Here is a 22,299-nt window from a genome sequence, read left to right as displayed (position 1 = left end):
GGAGTTTGGCCTTTTTCATAGAAAGATCTGAACAGATGAGGGAGACCGTAAGATTTTCGTGTTGGAAATGTCTCTCTGGTACGGTGTGGAGAGCGGACTAGAATAAGACGAAGAGGTCTCAACCACGTACGTTTACAGCAGCTGTATCTTTGGGCCTGATAGACTGCACCAAGTCTCCCAGCTAAGCCACGCTGGGGAGTGGGGGTGGTGGAATGGAAGGTGAAGGGAGAGTCCCGCGTGAGGTCAACAGGCAGGACAAGGACGTACGCAGTTCCAGGCTCGGCACAGAGGCTGGGGAGACCCGCCTCCCCTTCCAGATCCCTCTGGGGCGGAGCTCGGGCCAAAGCACGTGATGCCCTGGGACCCACCTTTACTGTGGGCAGGCCTCCCGTTCATCCTTGGTTTTACCGGTCGCCACTCGGATCCGCAAGACCCTGGCTCTTTTTCTTAGTGCTCGAGGGATCCGTTCTCTTCCGTGCGTCCCTACATGCAACTCCTGCAAAGAGAGGGGAGGGGAGATAAACAGCGAAGGAGTCCTGTGCCCACACTAAAGATGGCAACCTGCTGCGCTCACTCTGGGTGGGGGAGCGGGTTCCAGTCGCCAGGCCTCACTGGGCGAGGCGCAGACGGAAGGGGCGTCTCTCGAGGTAAGCTTTCGACCTTCCTGGGAGGGGACCGGAGCCGGGGGGCGTGGCCTCGTCTAAATTCTAACAGCTGATTGGTATTTAGACAGGTGGGCGGGGTGCCCTCGGTACCCCACCCCTCCCTCTTCGAACCGGAAGTGTCTCTCGGTCTTTCCAGCTGGTTGTCATTTCACTCGGCTCGGTCCTGAGGAGAAGGACTCAGCCGCGGCTGCGGGACCCGGACACCGGGAGGCGGTGGCGGCGGCGGCGGCGGCGGCATCGGCGACAGCAGAGGAGGAAGAGGAGGAAGAAGGAGAGCAAAAGAAGAGCCAGGCGGAGTCCGCAACAACGACAGCGGGGACTGCGGGACCGGGGCAAAGTGACGGCGGCGGCGGCGACGACGGCCCAGCAACCGTGAGGAGAAACAAAAGCCTTCTAAATTATAGATTTTTTTTTTTTAATCTGAGGGAAAGAAGAGAGAGCACAAAGGGGGGAGGCCCTTTTCTTTTAGAATAACTACACTAGTGGGTTTTCCCTTTTTTTCCTCTCCCTGCCCCCCCCACCCCCCCCAGCCCCCCCACCCCCCCTCCTGCGGAGAATCGAACTGAGAGACCTGAACAAACCGCCCCTGGGTCCCATGAGGGAAAAAAACCCCGGAGCCGCAGAGAGGGGAAGAGGCCGAAACTGCAGGACCTTCCAGGTCGCCCCGTTGGTCCCCGCACCCCCGGGCCGCCAGCTCCCTGTCGTCGAGTCTCGCTAATCCTTGCTGATCGCGATCCCCCCAAGAGGGAGAAACGGGTGTTTCCAACCCCTTTCATGGGGGAGAGGAGGCCGGGGGGGAGCCCAGGAACAGCGACCGCAGCAAGATCTGCACCCAGAGCCTCAGGAACAGCCCCCGAGGCCAAAACTGCGCCCCGTGAAAGAGCAGAAACAGGACCGGGAACAGCAGAGACCTCCCTGCGATCATCTTTCCATTAGTCAATGCTGATTTCCTTTCCCGCAACCAGGAATTCACCTCCCGCCCCAGATAACCTAATATAATCTATATATATAAATATATAATATATAATGTTCTTAAATTATTCCTGATTTTTTTTAACCAAGCTGCCAAGAAAAGAACGTATTCTCCTCTTAGCCCTATTCTAATTTTTATGTGAGTGAATCTAAACTGCTGAGGAAGACCATATGTGATTGTTAAATTATATATATATATATTTTTACTCCGCACAAGGCTTATTCTTCTACATCCATAGATGCTTGAGAAGCTGTGTTTTTGTCATTCATGTGCATTTTCCTTTGGAAAAAGAAAGCGCCTATTTTACTAACCAAAGACTTGAGTTTTGCCCTCTTCGTTTTTATTCCCTCCTAGAAACAAGCCCAGTCGGATTCATGTCCATGTGTTAAGAGACTTTTTTTTTTTTTTTTTTTAGTTTTTTTTTTCTTTCAGAGACCAGAATTCCAAATCAGAACTCTTTCGAGTGATAAGCTGCGATCTTTGAGCTAGCTATATAAATAAGACACTGCAAACAGACAACTTAAATTTCGGGTGGAGGACGCAAAGACGCGGGACATCGGGTTGCCCTTTTTTATCATAAGATTCTGATCCTAAAAGTGATAAATGGGGGATTACGGGTTTGGAGTGCTAGTGCAAAGCAATACTGGGAATAAATCTGCTTTTCCAGTCAGATTCCATCCACATCTGCAGCCTCCACACCATCACCAAAATGCCACCCCCAGCCCTGCTGCTTTTATAAATAATAACACAGCTGCCAATGGCAGCAGTGCGGGGTCAGCTTGGCTCTTTCCCGCTCCAGCTACCCATAACATTCAGGATGAGATACTGGGGTCAGAAAAAGCAAAAAGTCAGCCACAGGAACAGCAAGACCCTTTAGAAAAGCAGCAGCTCTCCCCCAGTCCAGGTCAGGAAGCCGGAATACTGCCTGAAACCGAGAAGACCAAGTCGGAAGAAAATCAAGGGGACAATTCTTCGGAAAACGGCAACGGGAAGGAGAAAATAAGAATCGAATCGCCAGTGTTGACAGGGTTTGATTATCAAGAAGCCACGGGGCTGGGGACTTCGACCCAGCCCTTGACGTCTAGTGCATCGTCTCTTACTGGTTTCAGTAACTGGTCGGCAGCGATAGCACCTTCTTCCTCTACAATCATCAATGAAGATGCAAGTTTCTTTCACCAGGGAGGGGTCCCGGCTGCTTCGGCCAATAACGGTGCTCTGTTGTTTCAGAATTTCCCCCATCACGTCAGCCCTGGCTTTGGAGGCAGCTTCTCCCCGCAGATCGGGCCTCTGTCACAGCACCACCCTCATCACCCTCATTTCCAGCATCATCACAGCCAGCATCAGCAGCAGAGGAGGTCTCCCGCCAGTCCCCATCCCCCGCCTTTCACACATAGAAATGCTGCTTTTAACCAGCTGCCTCATTTGGCGAATAATCTTAACAAACCCCCCTCTCCGTGGAGCAGCTACCAGAGCCCCTCTCCTACACCATCTTCTTCGTGGAGCCCGGGAGGTGGGGGATACGGTGGCTGGGGAGGTTCCCAAGGCCGAGATCACCGCAGAGGGCTGAATGGAGGAATAACGCCCCTGAACTCCATCTCGCCTTTGAAGAAAAATTTTGCAAGCAATCATATTCAGCTGCAGAAGTACGCTCGCCCCAGCTCTGCCTTTGCTCCTAAATCCTGGATGGAGGATAGCTTGAACAGGGCTGACAACATTTTTCCTTTTCCGGTAAGATTATGTTCCATTTATAGATTAAGATGAATAAGGAAATTGCATGGTGTAGTATCTGTTTAACTAAAGAGTGTTTGAATTGTTCATGCACATATCAGAACTCTTCTGAGAAAATGAGTTAATTACCAGACGTTATTTTGGCAGGACAGGAGTATAATTCGGAACAAAATATTCAGCGGTTTCTTTGGGAAATTTCTAATTGTAATCTCCCCCATAAGTAATAGTATGAATTGGCGTACTTATGAATACCAGATAGCTAATGATGTCAGAATTATTAACTGTAATACCTTTCTAGCCTGACAGGATCAGCAGGGTTGGTTTTTGCCCTCCTTTTTTAGGTGGGAATAAACAATGTATAGATACAAGTATATTTCACTGTGGAAACTGATGATCATTTTCTGCCCACATGAAGTAACTAGATGACAGAATTCATGTTTTTCCTCCACTGTCGTGTAGGGTAGTGATTCAGTGAAAACCAACTATTGAATTATAGTTTTCTCCCTGGTTACACTTTAAACCTGGAACCTCTCTGAACCTTGCAGTGTGGACAGTCTGAATTCATCAATTCAGCAATTCCTCTTAAACCTCTTTGCAAATTCCGGCCTGCCCTGTTCAGTAAGGACTGGTACAGAAATGATCTAAATGTTTTCTTCATCCCCATTTATTTTCAAATACCATGAAACTGTTGATCTCAGAGTGACTCTTTCATGATGCCTTTCATCCATTTGTTTATTTTCCAGTGTTAACACTAGGGGTGTAGATAAACCGTTCCTAAAAATAGATCCAGGCAAAGATCACTTGTCTTTCTGGCCACCAGTGTATCTTTACTCTGTAAGAGTCACATTGTTTGATGTTTTTGAATTAATGAGCAGCCGGTCTGGTTGACAGATACGACATAAAGGGAATTTCATAGTTAATTGAGCATCAGATGCCCCACTAAGTTTGTACACTTCGGGGGTATGATTGTTTATATGTGTTTAGGAAATTTATATGGGATGATAAGCTAACACTGAGTCAGGCCTCACAATGACCCCACAAGGTAAGTTCTATTGTTATCCCCATTTTGCAGAGGAAAAAATTGAGTATCAGAAAGATATAACTTGCGCAAAAGCACACAGCTGATTCGAGTGCCAATTCTAGGTTAAAAAAACAAGGATTAAAATACATGTCTGTATACCTGTGTATGTACATATGTGTGTATGTACATTGTGTGTGTGTATATACACATGCATGCACCACAGATAGAGGGTTATTGTAGAGACGTTTTCTGCAAGGGCTAAAGCAGATTACAAAATAGTTGCAATGTCCCCAAATATGATGTCAGCACAAGCAGAATTATCTGTTTTGATTAATCATTTGCTTAGCGGGAGGGGAAGTTTGCTAAGAGAATCCTATGTCATTCCAAGGAATTAAATGTCCCTTCCCTGAAGGATTCAGGTGTAACAGTTAGGATGTATCTTAAAATATTCCATTAAGTTTATTTTAGAGTTTTAAACTTTTTTTTTTTTTTTTTTTTTTTTTTGCCTAAGTATCAAAAAGCTGTTGGCTTTTGCTTTTATAAAGGATTCTTTACTCAAAACTGAAGAGCAGTTATCTTGTGTTAGTGGTTAGGTAAAAAAAGGCTCTTTTAGATATTGGCAATTTCATGAAGTCTGTTTTTAAAAAAGTTGCTTTTAGTACTCTTTGGAACATAAATTTAAAGAAAATGTAGTGCAAAGGTGACTTTTATGAATTATTCGTATGTTGCTAATTTTTAGATCTGAGATGGCATTCTGTACATTTCAACTGATTAAGATTGGTTCAGAACTGAATACACTTTATTTTACTACTATACAGTGACAGAATGAACTTATGTGACCTCATGCTTTATTTTCTGTTCTTAGTTTACTGATTTTTGATAAAGATTTGCTTTGGGAAAAATAAAAAATTCGGAAAATGAATAAACTATATATATGCACATTATTAGTATTTTGGGGGGGCTAATGGAATGTGTTTAACGTGAAATCTTTCGGTTCAGTTGGAGGTGTATATGAAATAATAATAGAATAGACTAAGAGTGATCCTAAAACTAACTAACTAGGAAACTAACTCTTCCCTTAGGATTGTTGTCTATTATGCTGAGGATGGGAAAAAGGATGAGTCAATATACTTGGCTCAAATATGGTAGGATTAGAAAGTAGATTGTTGATTACTGCTCACCGTCCCCACCATTTTTAGGAAAGGGAGTGGGGTTCAGGGAGCCAAGAGCAAGTGTGGTGGTGATTTGAAAGTCACAATAGAAACAAGGGATTTTAAAAAATCCTAATTGGGTTTTGAAAAAAATCACACGAAGTTAGTAAACTGACTACTGTAGTGCTTACTTAAATGAATATAGTTCTGTGTGTGTGTGTGTGTGTGTGTGTGTGTGTGTATTTTAACAATTACTCTTTTGAATTGATTTTTGGCAAAAAAGAAAAAATGCCATTTTGGGTTGGTATGGATTACTTGGTTAAATTTAATATGAAAAACTCAAAGAACACTTATTTGACTGGGAGCCTGGAGACCTAGGTTATGGTCTTGGCCCTATCAATATCATAGCATTTGGGGACCTCGGTTTCTCCATAAAATGCGGGGGATGATGGAGGTGATGCCTAAGTTCCTTATGATCCTGAAGTGAGCTACTGTGAAATTGCAATTGCTGTGACCACAACCACACTCTTTCCTAACCGCTGCCATTTTTGAATTTATTACCCGAAAAGCTAATTTTAGGAAAGAAATTTTATAGATATTAGTAATTCAGTTTCAATGGCTATTGTCAGGAATTCCTAACGTGTTGTGTAGAGATCTGGAAACGCACCACAGAAGTTACAGGATCCAGCTTACATGGCCACATTATAATGTTAGTGTTCAATCAAAGGCCAGCATGGTATTGTTACATTGAAAGGAAAGAATTCACCTGATACGTAACTAACACCAGGCAATGTTTGTTTTAACTTGAAATAAATCAGAATGTTTTTCACATTTGTTTAGTGCAGGTTTGAGTACATACAGTGAATTGAATTGAAATTGAGGGTAACGTCTTCAGTTAGTTTTTTTTGTCCAGCCTTAACACTCTCTTTTATCCATGTTTGCGGAGCAAGAACAGAGATTTCAAATATGTGAATAATCCTCTAAATAACTGATATGGCAAGGCATTGTATTTTGTGAATATTTTTTGTATTACAAAAAATAAGGTCTTTTTCTAGTTTCTTGTTTTGTTTTTGCTTAGTTTAAAGCTTTAATTAATACGAACTCAAATGACATGCCTCAAATCCTGTTTTCAGATACCACTAATGTACATAATTATATATACCTAATATAATTATATATATTGTATAATTAATATAATAATAGCTAACATGCTTATGATATTCAGTTTTACATGTATTAACTCATTTAATTCATTCAACAATCCTGTGGGGTAGAAATTATTATTACTTTTCAGACACAAGATTTGGCTTTTAACCAGTATACTACAGTGCCTCTTGACATAAACATAATACAGGTTTTGGGGGAGAATGCCTCCTAGAAGCAAGTAAGATGAGAGGAAAAATTTTATAGTTTGAATGGTTGGTACATGCTAATCAAAAGATGTAAGTTTCAAAAGTAGAAAATAATATAAAATAATAGAATATACTTCTCAACTTCAAAATGTTAAGCTTAGATAATATTCAAGTCAATTTTTTTTTGTTTATTTTTAGTATGTACTGTATGTCAGGCACTGGCATAGGACTTCTCAATCCTATGAGGTTTGGTTTTATTGTCCCAATTTTAAAATGAAGAAACAAGGTCCATATTCATGTGATTAAAGGCATGATTTGACTCTTACATTAAGGAGGAAAAAAAAAAAATTCCTTGTCCTGCCAAACACATCCTGGAATTTCAATGTCCAAACCAAATAGTATATTGGGGCACTTGCCAATAATTATATTTGAATACAGCACTTCTTTGGAGAGGTGCCTATTTTCTGTCCTTACAGGAAAGTAAAGGAGAATTGTATAGTATATATTCTGATACTCTCTTATCTTCAGCTCAGTTATACTCACACCTCCATTAGCCAAATACCAGCAAATAGACAATAAATAAATAAATAAATTAATTAATTAATAAAAAGGCGGAGGGGGGGGGCAAAATCTTTCCTAAAGACCATCCTAAAACTTGATAGGGAGACATTTTGGGATTTAGAGCCCATTTGCTTTTACTTAAGACACAGTCACCATGGATTTGTCTTAACCAGGCAAATAACTCATGTCACTTTAATAACTCTGCTTGTGTTGTAAGTTTATTGATCCTTAAAATGATATATGGCATCTTATATTTGAAAACAGAAAGTTACTGCATTGCTTCACTTCTGAAAGTCATGGTGAATTATTGCAGTTGTCTAAGTGCAACCTCATTACAGTTTTGGTTTTTTAATAGCGTCCTGGGAGGGAATCTTTGTATAGGAAACATTTTCTATTACTTTGTATTTCTTCATATCAGAAGAAGGAAAATTCATTTTTTAAACTATAAAGTACGGGTTGGATTGTTTTGGCTCCAGCAGAATTGAGATATTGGAACAACTTTGGAAAAAGCCTACCAGATACAATTTTGTGTCTTTTTGTAGAAAACCTTTCAACTAGGTTTAATTGCTTTTCTGATGGAATCAAAACTTGGGCAGGGCAGAGTGGTTTTTTTTTATTATTTTTTTTTGTTGTCTTCACAGAAGCCATGGAGTATGATCAACACATTGTTCTATGTCTTTCAGGAAAAACCTGTTTATAGCAAGCCTCATGAACTTGGTTGTTGCTAGCTGCAACTAGAAAGATGCTCTTAGTTCGTGGGTTTACGCTTTTGAGAATAATTCTTGTTGGTGTTCATGAGAAAGAATGGAAAAGTAGTCTTAAAGTTAACATATGCCTAGTTTAAATTTAACAGCCCGTGTTTATTTTTTTAAGAACTTTATCTTGCTGTAAGGAAAGCTTGAAGATCCATTATCACGTATTTTCAACACTACATTGTACTTCAGTTTTTGGTCCCAGCACAGATAAGATAATGTATAGAATTAAGGCAGGGAGCCCATAACATGAGCATTCATTTTCATATTTCCTGACAGACTCATTTTATATTTAATTGTTCAGAGAAAATTGCTCTTGCAGAAATTAAAGTATGTTTTCACCGTGATAAATTGACAGCGATGTGTAATTTTTTAACTTCAAAATTAGTATAGGTTCTCATCACATTTTATATTATTGAAACAGAAGGGGTTCCACTTTCAGGGTTTCAGAAAATTCTTAGTAGCTAGAAAGATAAAGGTACAGTCCTCTTTTTAATCAGTTTCTGAAGGTGAAACTTGAAAAATTATCGAGAAAGCCTATTTTATGACGCCAAACAAACACGAAGTAGAGTGAAGCACAGGCTCTGGTTCTTAGCAAAACAATGAAATTACTTACAATTATGGTATCCGCCTCTCTCATGCTATATATTTTATTTACATTTTACTCCTTTTGCATGAGCTAGATGCAATCCAGGACAGATAAAACATTTAGCAGAATTATCAATTTTCTTGAGAAGTTTTATAATTGTGTATACGCTTAAAATTTCATTAGGACTGGCAGACTGTATCTTTCAGTACTTTGAAAAATTTTACCTGTAGTTATTTTGAGCGATTTAGAACATTTCATTGCCTTTGTATACATTAAAGGAGACTGTTTCAAAGGAGAATTTGTGATTTTTTTTGGTAAGAGATAGGAAAAGGTACCAGGGATTTGAGTTGGGTATATTTTAGCTTTTATTCTGGAATTCAGTTTCGTTTTGTATATTTTGATTTATTTAGCACATATTCAATGAGCACTTCCTATGTTATCGACCAGGGGCAAGCCTAGATGTCTCATAAAAGTTGTTTTGGTTTGATTTATAATTTATTTCTGATCTGTGCTAGTCCCTGAATGATACTAAACATACTTTTTTTTTTTTTTTATCTCATTATAAATAAAATTGGCAATTGATAGTTTCAGGTCATTTTAATCCATGAGCTGTTTTAATTTTTTTTAATGTTTATTTGAGAGAGAGATGTGAGAGAGAGAGAAAGAGAGAGAGAGAGAGAGAGAGGGAGGGAGGGAGGGGCAGAGAGAGACAGAGACACTGAATCTGAAGCAAGCTCCAGGCTCTGAGCTGTCATCACAAAGCCCAGCGCAGGGCTCTAACCCAAGAACCAGGAGATCATGACCTGAGCTGAAGTTGGACGCTTAACCGACTGAGCCACCCAGGCACCCCTCCATGAGCTGTTTTGAACTTTAAGGCAAATTAAGAGATCCACCTTTAGCTATAACAAAAGCAATGTGTTAATGGTATTTTCAAATATTTTATTAATGGTCACATTTATAAACATATGCTTGGGTGCAACATGTGCTTATTTAAGTTCTGTGGCAAAATGGCAAACTTTAACCTATGGTTAACAGAATTCAGGCCTTATGACACGTAAAGGAGAAAACTCCATCAGCCACTTACAGGTCCTCTCTCATGTTTGCAAACTGAATTAATAAAAGTTCAAAGTCTTAAGCCATGCCAGTACTTTTCATATTTTAGAGTATTTAGATTGGGCAATTTCTGTTTGCTGAACATTTACCAGAAATATCCCAATCATTTTTTTTATAGATCTAAACTACATTATAGTTAATGCCTCAGTATTATACATTTTAAAGCCATATTTATATTTAAATATTATGTAACATACTTTTAATAGTAGTTCTTCCAGGTGTTTTTGAGGAACTCATCTGAGTGCTCATCAGTAAAATAGCTGTTGTTATTTTACATCTGTAAGAACCTTTAAAATAAAAGTCAACTTAAGAATGTTGCTATTCAGAAAAATCTCCTAATTATAGTATGGAAGTCAGAGCTGGGTTCCAAATATGGCTCTGCCACTTACTGTACGACCTAGGGCAAGCTACTCAACCTTCCTGATCCTTCATTTTCTCATTTGCTTTGACAGGTGATCACATAGAAATATTGATTCAATGGGGCGCCTGGGTGGCTCTGTCGGTTGGGCGGCTGACTTCAGCTCAGGTCATGATCTCCCGGTCCGTGAGTTCGAGCCCCGCGTCGGGCTCTGTGCTGACAGCTCAGAGCCTGGAGCCCGTTTCAGATTCTGTGTCTCCCTCTCTCTGACCCTCCCCCATTCGTGCTCTGTCTCTCTCTGTCTCAAAAATAAATAAACATTAAAATAAATTAAAAAAAAAAAGAAATATTGATTCAAAATCTTGCAATTAGCATGTCTTCTTAAAATATGAAAACCATTGTATAACTTGTGTCTGGTAATTTGAGCTTAATTTTAAAGAAGACTTTCATAACCCAAACTATAATTTTTTTTTTTTTTAACGTCTATTTATTTTTGAGACAGAGAGAGACAGAGCATGAACGGGGGAGGGGCAGAGAGAGGGAGACACAGAATCTGAAACAGCCTCCGGGCTCTGAGCTGTCAGCACAGAGCCCGACGCGGGGCTTGAACTCACGGACCGCGAGATCATGACCTGAGCCGAAGTCGGCCGCTTAACCGACTGAGCCACCCAGGCGCCCCAAACTATAATTTTTAAAAAGAAAGTCACCGTACTTAAATGATAGTGGAATTCAAAGCTAGATGATGTTCTCACTTTCTTGAACACTGCTAAAAAAAATTATTGACCTTTTTTGGTCTCTATTTTGGCAAAGTGTTTTCCCTCATGACTTTTAAATTTTTTATTAGGAAAAAAATTAAGCATATTCAATAGTAGACAAAATAGTATAGCAGAGCCCCATGTACATGTCATCGGGCTTTAACAATGATCAACTCGACAGTCTCCTGTATCTTCTTATGTTATTTTCATGTTATTTTATTTTATTTTTAATTAATGTTATGTATTTATTTATTTATTTTTGAGAGAGAGAGAGAGAGAGAGAGACAGAGTGTGAGTGGGGGAAGGGCAGAGAGAGAGGGAGACACAGAATCTGAAGTAGGCTCTGGGCTCTGAACTGTCAGCACAGAGCCCGACGTGGGGCTCGAAACTCACAAACTGTGAGATCATGACCTGAGCCGAAGTTGATGCTTAACTGACTGAGCCATCCAGGCGCCCCACTTTTCATGTTATTTTAAAGCAGTTTCCAGATAGTGTATCATTTTAACTGTAAATGCTTTAGTATGTGTCTCTAAACGATTAGGAGTTTGTCCCCCCCCCCCCCCCCCCACAACAACAGCAGCAACAACAACAACAACATTTCATGGGTGTTTTTAAGCCAAGATAGTGAGAGGGGCGCCTGGGTGGCTCAGTTGGTTGAGCATCTGACTTCAGCTCAGGTCATGATCTCGCGGTCTGTGGGTTCAAGCCCCACGTCAGGCTCTGTGCTGACAGCTCGGAGCCTGGAGCCTGCTTCGGAGTCTGTGTCTCCATCTCTCTCTGCCTCTCCCCTGCTCATTCTCTGCCTCTCTCTCTGTCAAAAATAAATAAACTTAAAAAAAAAAAGAAAAGAAAAGATAGTGAGAAACTGAAGCAAGGCCCACATTCTGTTGCACCTGCTCAGCTTGTTTCACCACTCAAGCTGGTGCTAATCTCTAAGGAAATCACTGCTGGCTTCATTTCCTCCCTCTGGGCAGAGAAGGGTGTTGGTAGTCACTTGGCTATCAGGAAAAAAAAAAGGAGAGATCCAACAAAAATGCCAAAATGTATCAATTGATGACCAACAATTTGGGAGAGGATGGTCTAGTTTTCTTCTGTCCACCTTAGTCTTTCCCCAGGTTCAGGCTTCTGTGGACTTGTGAGAAGGATCTCTGAAAGGAGAGAGAACAGGACACGACTGGGAGCTTTTAGGGTGTATTTTTGTTTGTCTGTTTTTGTTTTTTAAGAAAAATTGAGCGATTTGGGGCTTTTGTTGGACTGCATCAGATTTTTTCACCTCTTGCAAATGTCTGATACTTTCAATGGTCCACGCACTGGGAGTACATGACCAAGGCAAGCAGACTTCTTGAAGTGTACAGTCTGGGCCAGAAGTACCTTCTGCTCAGGAAACTCTGGGGAGCTAAGGATATGGGGGTGGGAATTGTGAGGGCCCAGAAAGGCTGACACTGGGCACAGGCTGCTTTTTGACATTGCTCTCAAGTTTCCCAAAAAAGATGTCGTGGGTTATAGGACACGGGCCTCAGTTTAGGAATAAAGATTGTGCATTTGGGTGACCATTTTCCTTGCTGACTTAGAACCTGATCTGGCCCAGCAGACATGGAACAGAGGAACTCTGATAGGCAGTAAGCTTCCAAAGGCAGAGGAAGGGCCAGAAGGGGCTAAATGACTTCATTCCTTAGTGTTGAGTTTTAGTAGTATTTACCTATTTTCCTTAAGCTAGTGACTTCTTGCCCTGAGTAGTTTATTAAGTAGGAGAAATATTTTTTTCCATTTCAGTTTCCTATGAAAATGCGCTACAGGAAATAGCACAGCAGCTGAATTATTCAGATATAACAGTTCCTAATTTAGTATATTACTTTCAGGCTCTTTTGCTATTTCACTAGAGAGAGAAGGGGCAGAAAGACTGTTAATTGAATAGATCTACTAACGACCGGGCATTTTGCACAATCTGTTCAGATACCTTATCTTTTTCCTCACCGCGATTTATTATCTTCATTTTGCTGATGAAACCAAGGTTCACAGATGCTGTGGCATCAAGATCACTTGTCTAGTAAGTGGTCATTTAAACTCAGGTCTGAGAATTTTTCCAAAGAAGACATCCAGATGGCCAGCAGACACATGAAACGATACTCAGTGTCACTCCTTATCAGGGAAATACAAATCAAAACCACACTGAAATACCACCTCACGCCGGTCAGAGTGGCTAAAATGAACAAAATCAGGAGACTGTAGATGCTGGTGAGGATGTGGAGAAACGGGAACCCTCTTGCACTGTTGGTGGGAATGCAGACCGGAGCAGCCGCTCTGGAAAACAGTGTGGAGGTTCCTCAAACATTTAAAAAATAGCATTGCTGGGCATTTACAGAAGTGCTGACGCATAGGGGCACTTGTACCCCAATGTTTATAGCAGCACTCTCAACGATAGCCAAACTATGGAAACAGCCTAAATGTCCATCAACTGACGAATAAAGAAGATGTGGTTTATATACACAATGGAATACTACCTGGCAATGAGAAAGAATGAAATCTGGCCATTTGCAGCAACGCAGATGGAGCTAGAGGGTATTACGCTAAGTGAAATAAGTCAGGCAGAGAAAGACAGATACCATATGTTTTCACTCTTATGTGGATCCTGAGAAACTTAACAGAAGACCATGGGGGAGGGAAAGGGGAAAAAGAAGTTACAGAGAGGGAGGGAGGCAAACCATAAGAGACCTTGGATACTGAGATCAAACTGAGGGTTGATGGGGGTTGGGGGAGAGGGGAAAGTGGGTGATGGGCTTTGAGGAGGGCGCTTGTTGGGATGAGCACTGGGTGTTGTATGGAAACCAATTTGTCCATAAATTATATTAAAAACATAATAAGCTCAGGTCTTAGAATAGAATAGACTTTAATTATTTCTCTCTGCCAGGCAAGGTGAGAATGAACAAATAGTCAACAAAAAGAAAGGGGTCTGTTGACCCAGGAATGACTAGTCAAGTCTGGAAAGGCAGCCAGCTTGTTTTGTAAATTCAGTTAAGTGGTGACAAGAAGTGTTTACCATTTCAAGGATCTCTAATGCTCAAAATGAGTGCGGTTTATTTAGTGAAGGTGGAATAAAATTTTCTTCTCAAAGGCTTTCTGGAGAGATCTGATTCGTCAGTTTACATGGGAGCAAATGGAGCTATTGATCCAATCAGAATAAAACACCAACGACATTCACTCATTTAGTTATGGTTTTTTATAGGGAGCATTTGGTAGCCTATGGTCTCTTAAGATTCTGCCTTAGTTATTAAGCTGTCATAATGAGAAAGTACTGATGGAAGAGGAAACACGTGAAGAAATATGAGATGATCCTGAGTGTGGTTTCTTCTCCTGCAGATAATTACCTCTTTGACTTTAACCTCTGACACTTGTTCTCTGCATTCAGGCCCTGTATAGAGCAAAGGACTTCATACTTGCTGGGCGTTCACACGTTGAAATTTCTAGGTCACGATGAGGCTTACTTAAACGGGCCACATTTCTAAGCTTCTCTGACGTCAGACTCTACCACTTACCGTGTGACTGGGAGAGCGATTAGTTAACTTCTTACAGCATCATTTACCTAAAATGGGGATGATAATTGTATGCACTTTATGTGATGGTTGTGAGGAACCAATGTACATATATCATACATAACTCACATAAGATGCACAGCACTGAACCAGGAGGAACGGGTTGGCCACTTTAATAATGGTGGTGACAATAACGAAGGGCTTATACTCTGCACATGTGCAGCGTATCTGTGGCTGTGTAGATGAGTGGTGCTCACAGTCCCTGGGGGGGATGGCTGTGATGGAACTTTGTCACCATCATGTGGAATGGTGGCATGTTAGGGGGGATGGGCAAAAGGGACTCGTTTCTGCACAGGGATTTGAGGGTCATCTGGAAGTGGACTCATGAAAGTTGACTTAGGTAGTCTTTTTTGATGCCTGTGGGCTTACATATTTAACCCAAGAAGAACATTCACGTCTTGGCAAATCTTGGATTAAAACTCCCATAGTACCTTTGATTAATTATGGACTGTACTGGCATCTCAGACTTCCTATTTATTTTGGCAGCTGACATCCTGGCATAGACTTTCCTTTCAAACCAAAATATTTTCTCTTCCCTTCTTCACTAGGGAAAGTTTAAGCCAGAAAGAGAAACTTCCATTGGCTGATAGAGATACATAGTTGTCTGCGAAGTGGCGATCACAGTGCTGTCTGTCTTTGTAGGGAATCCCTACACTCACTCTACTTCGAGTGAGCGAAGGGAGTAGTAGCTGACCTTTGGCTTTGGTTCTTAATAATGTGGCTGTATTCAGTTAAGTACTTTTTGTGTGTTAGATCCAGTCTAGTAATGCAAAAACATGCTAACTCAAGTATAAACAGACAAGAACCAGTAGTAGAGTGGTCATGGTGGTTGAATTGTTGAAATTGAACTTGATTGTAATCTTTTTCCAAGTTAGGCGTCTCGGGGCTCGGAGAGGGCTTTGTTTTGGGTTCTGAGAGCAATCTCTTCGCTTTATGCAGAAACCTTAAAATGGGTGACGTAGACTATTTAAGCTGGACTGTATCGTGGCCAGCCAGCCAGGATGTAACTCACAAACACAACCCCAAGCATCTAAGGAAGTTAACCTGTCGAATGTAATTGCTTAACTCCGTGCCACTCAAAGTGTGGTCCCTGGCTTCACTTAGAAACTTACTAGAAACGTGAATTCGTGGATCCTACCCAGGCCTACTGAATGAGATACTTTTGTGGGTAGACCTCCTAATCTATGTTTTGACAAGATCTCCAGATGATTCTGATAGACTCTCGAGCTTGAGAATCACCGTCTCTCATACGCTCTCAAGTTTTAGAATATCCATCTGGATGTTAAGAAGAAAAAAAAAAGCCATGAATGATGATTTTGGTTTGTGGTATCACTGCAGTCTAGTTGTTCTTCCTGTGTCAATAGACCGACAGGTTCATGTGTTTCTTTTGGCTACTCCTGGAATGTTATGAAAAGCCATGTCATCAGATATTTGCTGATGTAAGGCTTCCTATTTTGCCATGGCAGTCAGGATCACTCAGGTGTAAGTTAAAAGGACGTGTCCTGCTGTTTGAAGTACTAATTTGTTTTATCAGAACATTATTTTTTATCAACTTGGATTTTCATATTAGCTTGTATGGTTTTTTCCCATTAGAAATTGTTCTGTGAGGTACAGATGACAGAAACTGAAACCAACCAGTTACTGACCTGCAACTCTATATGTTAAATATAACAATTAGGATTACAAAATAAAATGAGGTCTAAGTGTCGTAGTCAGGTTTGCTTTGCTGAGCCTTGAAAATAATTGGTACTCTTCTATCTTCATTCACGATTATTAAGCTCACATGTTCTAGAGTCGGAAGGCCTGGGTTCAAATTCTGCCCCTCCACTTACCTCACACTGATACAGTTATTTAATCCCTCTAAGTTTCCATTTCTTCATCTGTGAAAAGGGATAATTCCGGAACATACCTAACTGTATAGGATTTTTGTGAGGAATAAAGAAGATCATATATATAAAGCATTAGAGCTTGATAAGTGTTAGCTACTAATGTTAGTGGTATTATTACTACTGTTACTACCACTTCTACTCCTGTGGTTGGCAGTAGAAAGCCTAGAGTGGCATTTGTGGTAGGTTTTTAATTTGTGCACCATATCTATTTGCCACCTCGACAGAAAGAAGGAAGATGAGGCTTCTTTTCGTATCTTCTTGGTACCTCTGACATAATCCTATATTATCCTTATACATACTCTTACACGTTTTATTCTTTCTTTATTGAGAAATATTCCAGTGCCTGCAATTTGTTGGGCACTTGCCAGCACATTCCTGCTCCCTGGACCTTTACAGCAGAGTATCTCATTTATACCAATGTATGTCTTTTGTTTTATTTTTATTAACATTTTTTTTCTTAACGTTTATTTTTTCGAGAGGGGAGGGGACGAGAGTGAGGGAGACACAGAATCTGAAGCAGGCTCCTGGCTCTGAGCTGTCAGTACAGAGCCCGATGTGGGGCTCGAACTCACGAACCGTGAGATCATGAACTGAGCCGAAGTCGAACACATAACTGAGCCACCCTGGCACCCCTGTGTAAATGTATGTCTTAATTAGTGTGGTCCTTTGACTGCTTACCCAAGGAATTACTGCCTGCTCTGGAGGGCGATTTAGGCTTGAATCCTGACTAAGCTGCTGAACTATGCAGTAACCTGTCTGTGCAGTAAACAGAATTTTCCTTAGTCTTAGTTTTTATCATGAAAACAGGAATAATGCCATCTAACTTAGAAGGAGGTTTGAGGATTAATTAAGACAGTATTAATAAAGTACTTAAGGGGCGCCTGGGTGGCTCTGTCGGTTAAGCGTCTGACTTTGGCTCAGGTCATGATCTCACGGTCCGTGAGTTCGAGCCCCGAGTCGGGCTCTGTGCTGACAGCTCAGAGCCTGGAGCTTGTTTCTGATTCTGTGTCTCCCTCTCTCTCTGCCCCTCCCCTGTTCATGCTCTGTCTCTCTCTGTCTCAAAAATAAATAAATGTTAAAAAAATTTTTTTTTAAATAAAGTACTTAAAATAATGTCAGGAACTTAGTAGGTGTTCAGTAAAAGATAGTTCTGTTTTTCTGCCTTTTCTCCCTTTAGGCTGCCAAGAGAAACAGGTGATGGTATGTTGAAGCAAATATGGTTTCTGGTGTTTTTTGTTTTATAATAGAGTCTTTGCCCTTTCACCTGAAATCAGCACATCCCCTTCAACAAATTGTTTTAAGTATATTTTTTTTATTTAAAAAGCTTATTTTCCATTATGTATAGCATAAGAAAATGTAACGACTGTCCTGCTAAGACTTTTAAGGCTTCGTTTCTTATTAACCTGTGATTGACTCTCACCTTTTCGTGGGCACAAAATGATGAGCTTTCATTAGTCATTCTCAATTACATTTTTGCTTCCTGCCAATAGTCATCAATATAATTAAACTCAATTTTGGGAGACCACAAACTAAGGACATCAGAAAGCTGGAATACAAATATATTTTGGAGCTAGGAAGAGGTCATTATAGATCTAATCAAATGTTTTCCTTTTTCAGATCAGCAAAGAGGTCTGAAAGGTGAAAGTGCCCAAACTCACATGACCCACCAGTGGAGGAGTTGGGGCTTCCTAGTGTCTAATGTTCATTCCACCGATTTATGCTGATGTTCATATTTTGGTTATCAGCTCAAGTTCAATCTAGGAGAGCTGTCACTTAGCAAGTTTTTTATTTTATAGTTTACTTTCTGGGAAATGGATCCTAGAAAATAGATAAGTGATTATGATATTTGGCCCAATCAGCAATCAAAAAAAGGCAAAGTCAAAGAATGAAATAGGGAAATCAAAGCCCTCTTATTTTGACACTTTGGTTATTGCGTAGGAAAACCAACATCGTTTGTGTTCTTGTTCCTTGGGTTTATTTATTTTTTTTTATTTTTTATTTTTTTATTTTTAAAAAAAAAAATTTTTTTTTTCAACGTTTATTTATTTTTGGGACAGAGAGAGACAGAGCATGAACGGGGGAGGGGCAGAGAGAGAGGGAGACACAGAATCAGAAACAGGCTCCAGGCTCTGAGCCATCAGCCCAGAGCCTGACGCGGGGCTCGAACTGCGGGACCGTGAGATCGTGACCTGGCTGAAGTCGGACGCTTAACCGACTGCGCCACCCAGGCGCCCCGGGTTTATTTATTTGTGTCTACTTCTCCACCTATTTCCTAGTGGCTCACTTAAATTTTAGTTTTTTTTTTTTTAATATTTTAACTTTTTATTTATTTTTGAGAGAGAGTACAAGTGAGGGAGGGGTAGAGCGAGGGGGATACACAGAATCTGAAGCAGGCTCCAGGCTCTGAGCCATCAGCACAGAGCCTGATGCGGGATTTGAACCCACGAACCATGGGATCATGACCTGAGCTGAAGTTGGACACTTCACTGACTGAGCCACCCAGGCGCCCCTAAATGTTAGATTTTGTTTTTATTTTAATTAGAGGTTAAAAATCGATGGAAAAGACCAGTGAGAGGGAGTACATCAAGAAGGATAAACTTTAGACCCTCTCTGAGAACAGAATGTTTACTGGACAAAATGTGTGGCTTTTGAACTCTTTGAATTGCCAAGGCATCATAAGAAATAAAATGTTATACGGATGTAGTCATTTATAATAATTGTAATAAGGCTGGACTGTGGGAAGGAATACATACTAGGCGGTTGGCAAGAATGTGGTACTTGTGCCATTGGGTCTGTACCTTGCACTTAAATCATCAGCAGTCTGTCCAGACGCTATTCCCTCTTGAATCCACACAGAGCCTGAAAATCTTTCTCAACACATCGCATCTGAGAATCAATACCAATTGATCAGAGTTTGTATATTGGCATTTATTTGTTAATCTTGTATTAAATCGTGAGAAATGAAAGGAAAGTTAGTATGAGTGTAAAAAGGATAGAGGGTTTGTTTGTTTTTAATCCCATAAAGCATTACTGAAAATTGAAAAATTTCATTTAGGATTTTAATTTTAATATGTTCCACCAGTTACAAGTCAATGGTTATATTAGCAAAAATCTTTATGTTTCAGGCACTATGCTGGGGGAGGAGGTAATGAAGTGGCTTTGATAAATTTCAGTACCACATTTAGAAACTTACAGGTTAAAAGGAAGCTTATTTTTTGTTTTGTTTTTTTTTTTCAACGTTTATTTTTATTTTTGGGACAGAGAGAGACAGAGCATGAACGGGGGAGGAGCAGAGAGAGAGAGGGAGACACAGAATCGGAAACAGGCTCCAGGCTCTGAGCCATCAGCCCAGAGCCCGACGCGGGGCTCGAACTCACGGACCACGAGATCGTGACCTGGCTGAAGTCGGACGCTTAACCGACTGCGCCACCCAGGCGCCCCTGTTTTTTTAAATAATTTTTAAAATATTTTTTTAAATGTTTATTTGTTTTTGAGAGAGAGAGGGGGCCCAAGCAGGGGAGTGGCAGAGAGAGGGAGACAGAGGATCTGAAGCAGGCTACGCACTGACAGCAGAGAGCCCAATGTGGGACTCAAACTCCTAAGCTGTGAGATCATGACCGGGGCCAAAGTCAGATGTTCAACGGACTAAGCCACCCAGGTGCCCCAAAAGGAACTTTCTTTCTTTCTTTTTTTAAGTGTTTGTTTATTTTTGAGAGAGAGACAGAGCTTGAGCAGGGGAGGGCAGAGAGAGAGGGAGACACAGAAATCAAAGCAGGCTCCAGGCTCCAAACTTGGAGCACAGAGCCCGATGTGGGGCTCTAACTCATGAACCATGAGTTCATGACCTGGGCTGAAGTCGGATGCAGGAATGGAAACAACTGTCATAAACCAAAACAAACTGCTTCTCTTCAGTGATCTTGTTATTCAGTGATTGGCAAAATGCAAGTTCTGGAAATTCACAAGGTTGCTTACTGCTTTAGTTGCATTAAAAAAGGAAAAAAAAAAAAACAAAAAACCAGGCTGAGTATCCTCTACCCCACCACCCAGGACAGCTATTTTGGCAAAAGAAAACCTACAACTCTAAGGCAGGAAAGGGAAAATGTAAGAACAAACCTTAAGGAAATAGGAGGAAAGAAATATTTTAAATACTTAAAAATTACTTGAAGGCATTTATTTATTCTTTGCTTCAGCAAACGCTTGTGCTTTCTACCTTTCAGATCCTGGGTGAGGCACAGTGATACAGAAATGTAGGGCAAAGCTTCTCAACCTGTTTCATATCATGACACACATAGAAAACGTGATATTGAAACAGAAATCATCTGTTAGGGAGTTCCTGCTACATCAGTCCTGTGGGCTTAGGCGATGAATATCTTGGCACACCGCCACCCTTTGGAGCTGTACCCATTGGGAACATTTGATGTAAGACATACTTCCTGACCTTGAGAAACTGACGACATAGGCAAGTTATCAGACACCGAGAATTCTTGCCTCCAACACCGGTTTTGTATCGGAGGTAGTAGAGACAGTGGATGGCCTAGTTATCGGTGTGGTTCGTAGATTTCGGAACAGGGGACAAATCCAGCAACTGTAGAATAAGACAGTGGAATTTTGTTTTAACTTCTTTCTCGAGTTATGCCTCAAATCCACCTAGCTTCCAAAAGAATAGGCAGTTTTGATTTAATTCAAGAGTTTTGATTTGATTCAGTGCTTGAGATGAGGAAGGATAAAAAAACAGAGCAGTTGTCTCCCTTTTTGTGAACACTACTCTTTAGAAATTCTAATTCTGGCCACGTGTCCTCCTGCTTCTCTGTAGACCATATTGAGAAGGTGAAGATGATGAGGAAAGAATCGGGAAGAAAAGTGAGAAAGATATTCTGGAGGGAGTTGTACCAGGTCAGAGCAGAACAGCGTGTTAAGGCTTCTGCTCCCCATCCCCAGCTTCATCCTCTCTACCCGCAACAAAAACCCTGTAATACTCTGTTTTAAATATTGGATTATATCCAAATATAACTGTTCTTGAGCTCCTCAAGTTGCAGAGGTAAAGAAATTGGTGTCAGGGCTGTATCTTTCTCTCTAAATAAACATTAAAAAAAAAAATTGGTATCCTATAACAATTCACTCAGAGAACATTCTGAATGTCTACATGGTGGAGTGTGGTCAGAAGTGATCTCTATTTCAGGGAAATAGGACAGGTGGTGTTACGGAAGGACGGAGGAGAAATGCCAAGTTGATCAAAAAATGCTCTCCAGTGGAGAACGTGCTCTATCAGTCTTAGGGTTCTAGAAGTTTGCTAGGAAAGAGGAAAAGTGAGATTCCACAAACTGAAAGAAAGGGGTGGGGAATAAAATCAGGGGAACCTTTTTTAAAAAGCCAAAAGCTTTGCGTTAAAAAGTAACGTAAGAGAAAATAAAGCTGAAGGGAAGGTTATAGACTCCCGCTTGTCAAATTCCTTTGGAAGCCCCTTTTCTTTAAGACGTTTTGGCAGTTGTCTCTGTATGTGCACCTGTTTATTCTTCGGGTGGTTCCGAAACCTGTATTACTGCTTCCTTTCCGAGTTTAATTTTAAAATATTTTCATCTCCTACTCGTCACTTGTCAGGCTAAACTTAATCTTAGTTATCTCTAGTACTTTTCCTCCAGAAGAATGCCAGAGCGGTTGGTTCGTTGTGTATTTTCAGATTTCTCACCCACTCTTGAAATGCATTTGGTTAAGCCAGGGTTTAGACCAACAGTGTTGACCCCCTGTCTTCCCTTTAAAATTATGGCAGCAATATCAAGACTGCTTTGCCATTTAGTGGTCAAA

The 22,299-nt window shown here is 40.9% G+C and overlaps 1 protein-coding gene across 4 annotated transcripts in view; it reads left to right on the top strand.

Annotated features, from left to right (window-relative positions):
• Nucleotides 1–804: 804 nt before the first annotated feature.
• The window catches only part of CPEB4 (cytoplasmic polyadenylation element binding protein 4), a 70,371-nt gene continuing 48,876 nt past the window's right edge, over nucleotides 805–22,299 (top strand). For all 4 annotated transcript variants that reach the window (XM_047853291.1, XM_047853284.1, XM_047853298.1 and 1 more), the window contains exon 1: nucleotides 805–3,366. In XM_047853291.1, the coding sequence (XP_047709247.1) occupies nucleotides 2,242–3,366 (1,125 nt within the window). In that variant the 5' untranslated portion in view covers nucleotides 805–2,241. The remainder of the gene's footprint in view (nucleotides 3,367–22,299) is intronic.

Source organism: Prionailurus viverrinus, chromosome A1 (genome assembly GCF_022837055.1).
Source record: "Prionailurus viverrinus isolate Anna chromosome A1, UM_Priviv_1.0, whole genome shotgun sequence".
Taxonomy (NCBI): Eukaryota; Metazoa; Chordata; class Mammalia; order Carnivora; family Felidae; genus Prionailurus; species Prionailurus viverrinus.
This window is presented reverse-complemented; position numbering and strand designations above follow the sequence as displayed.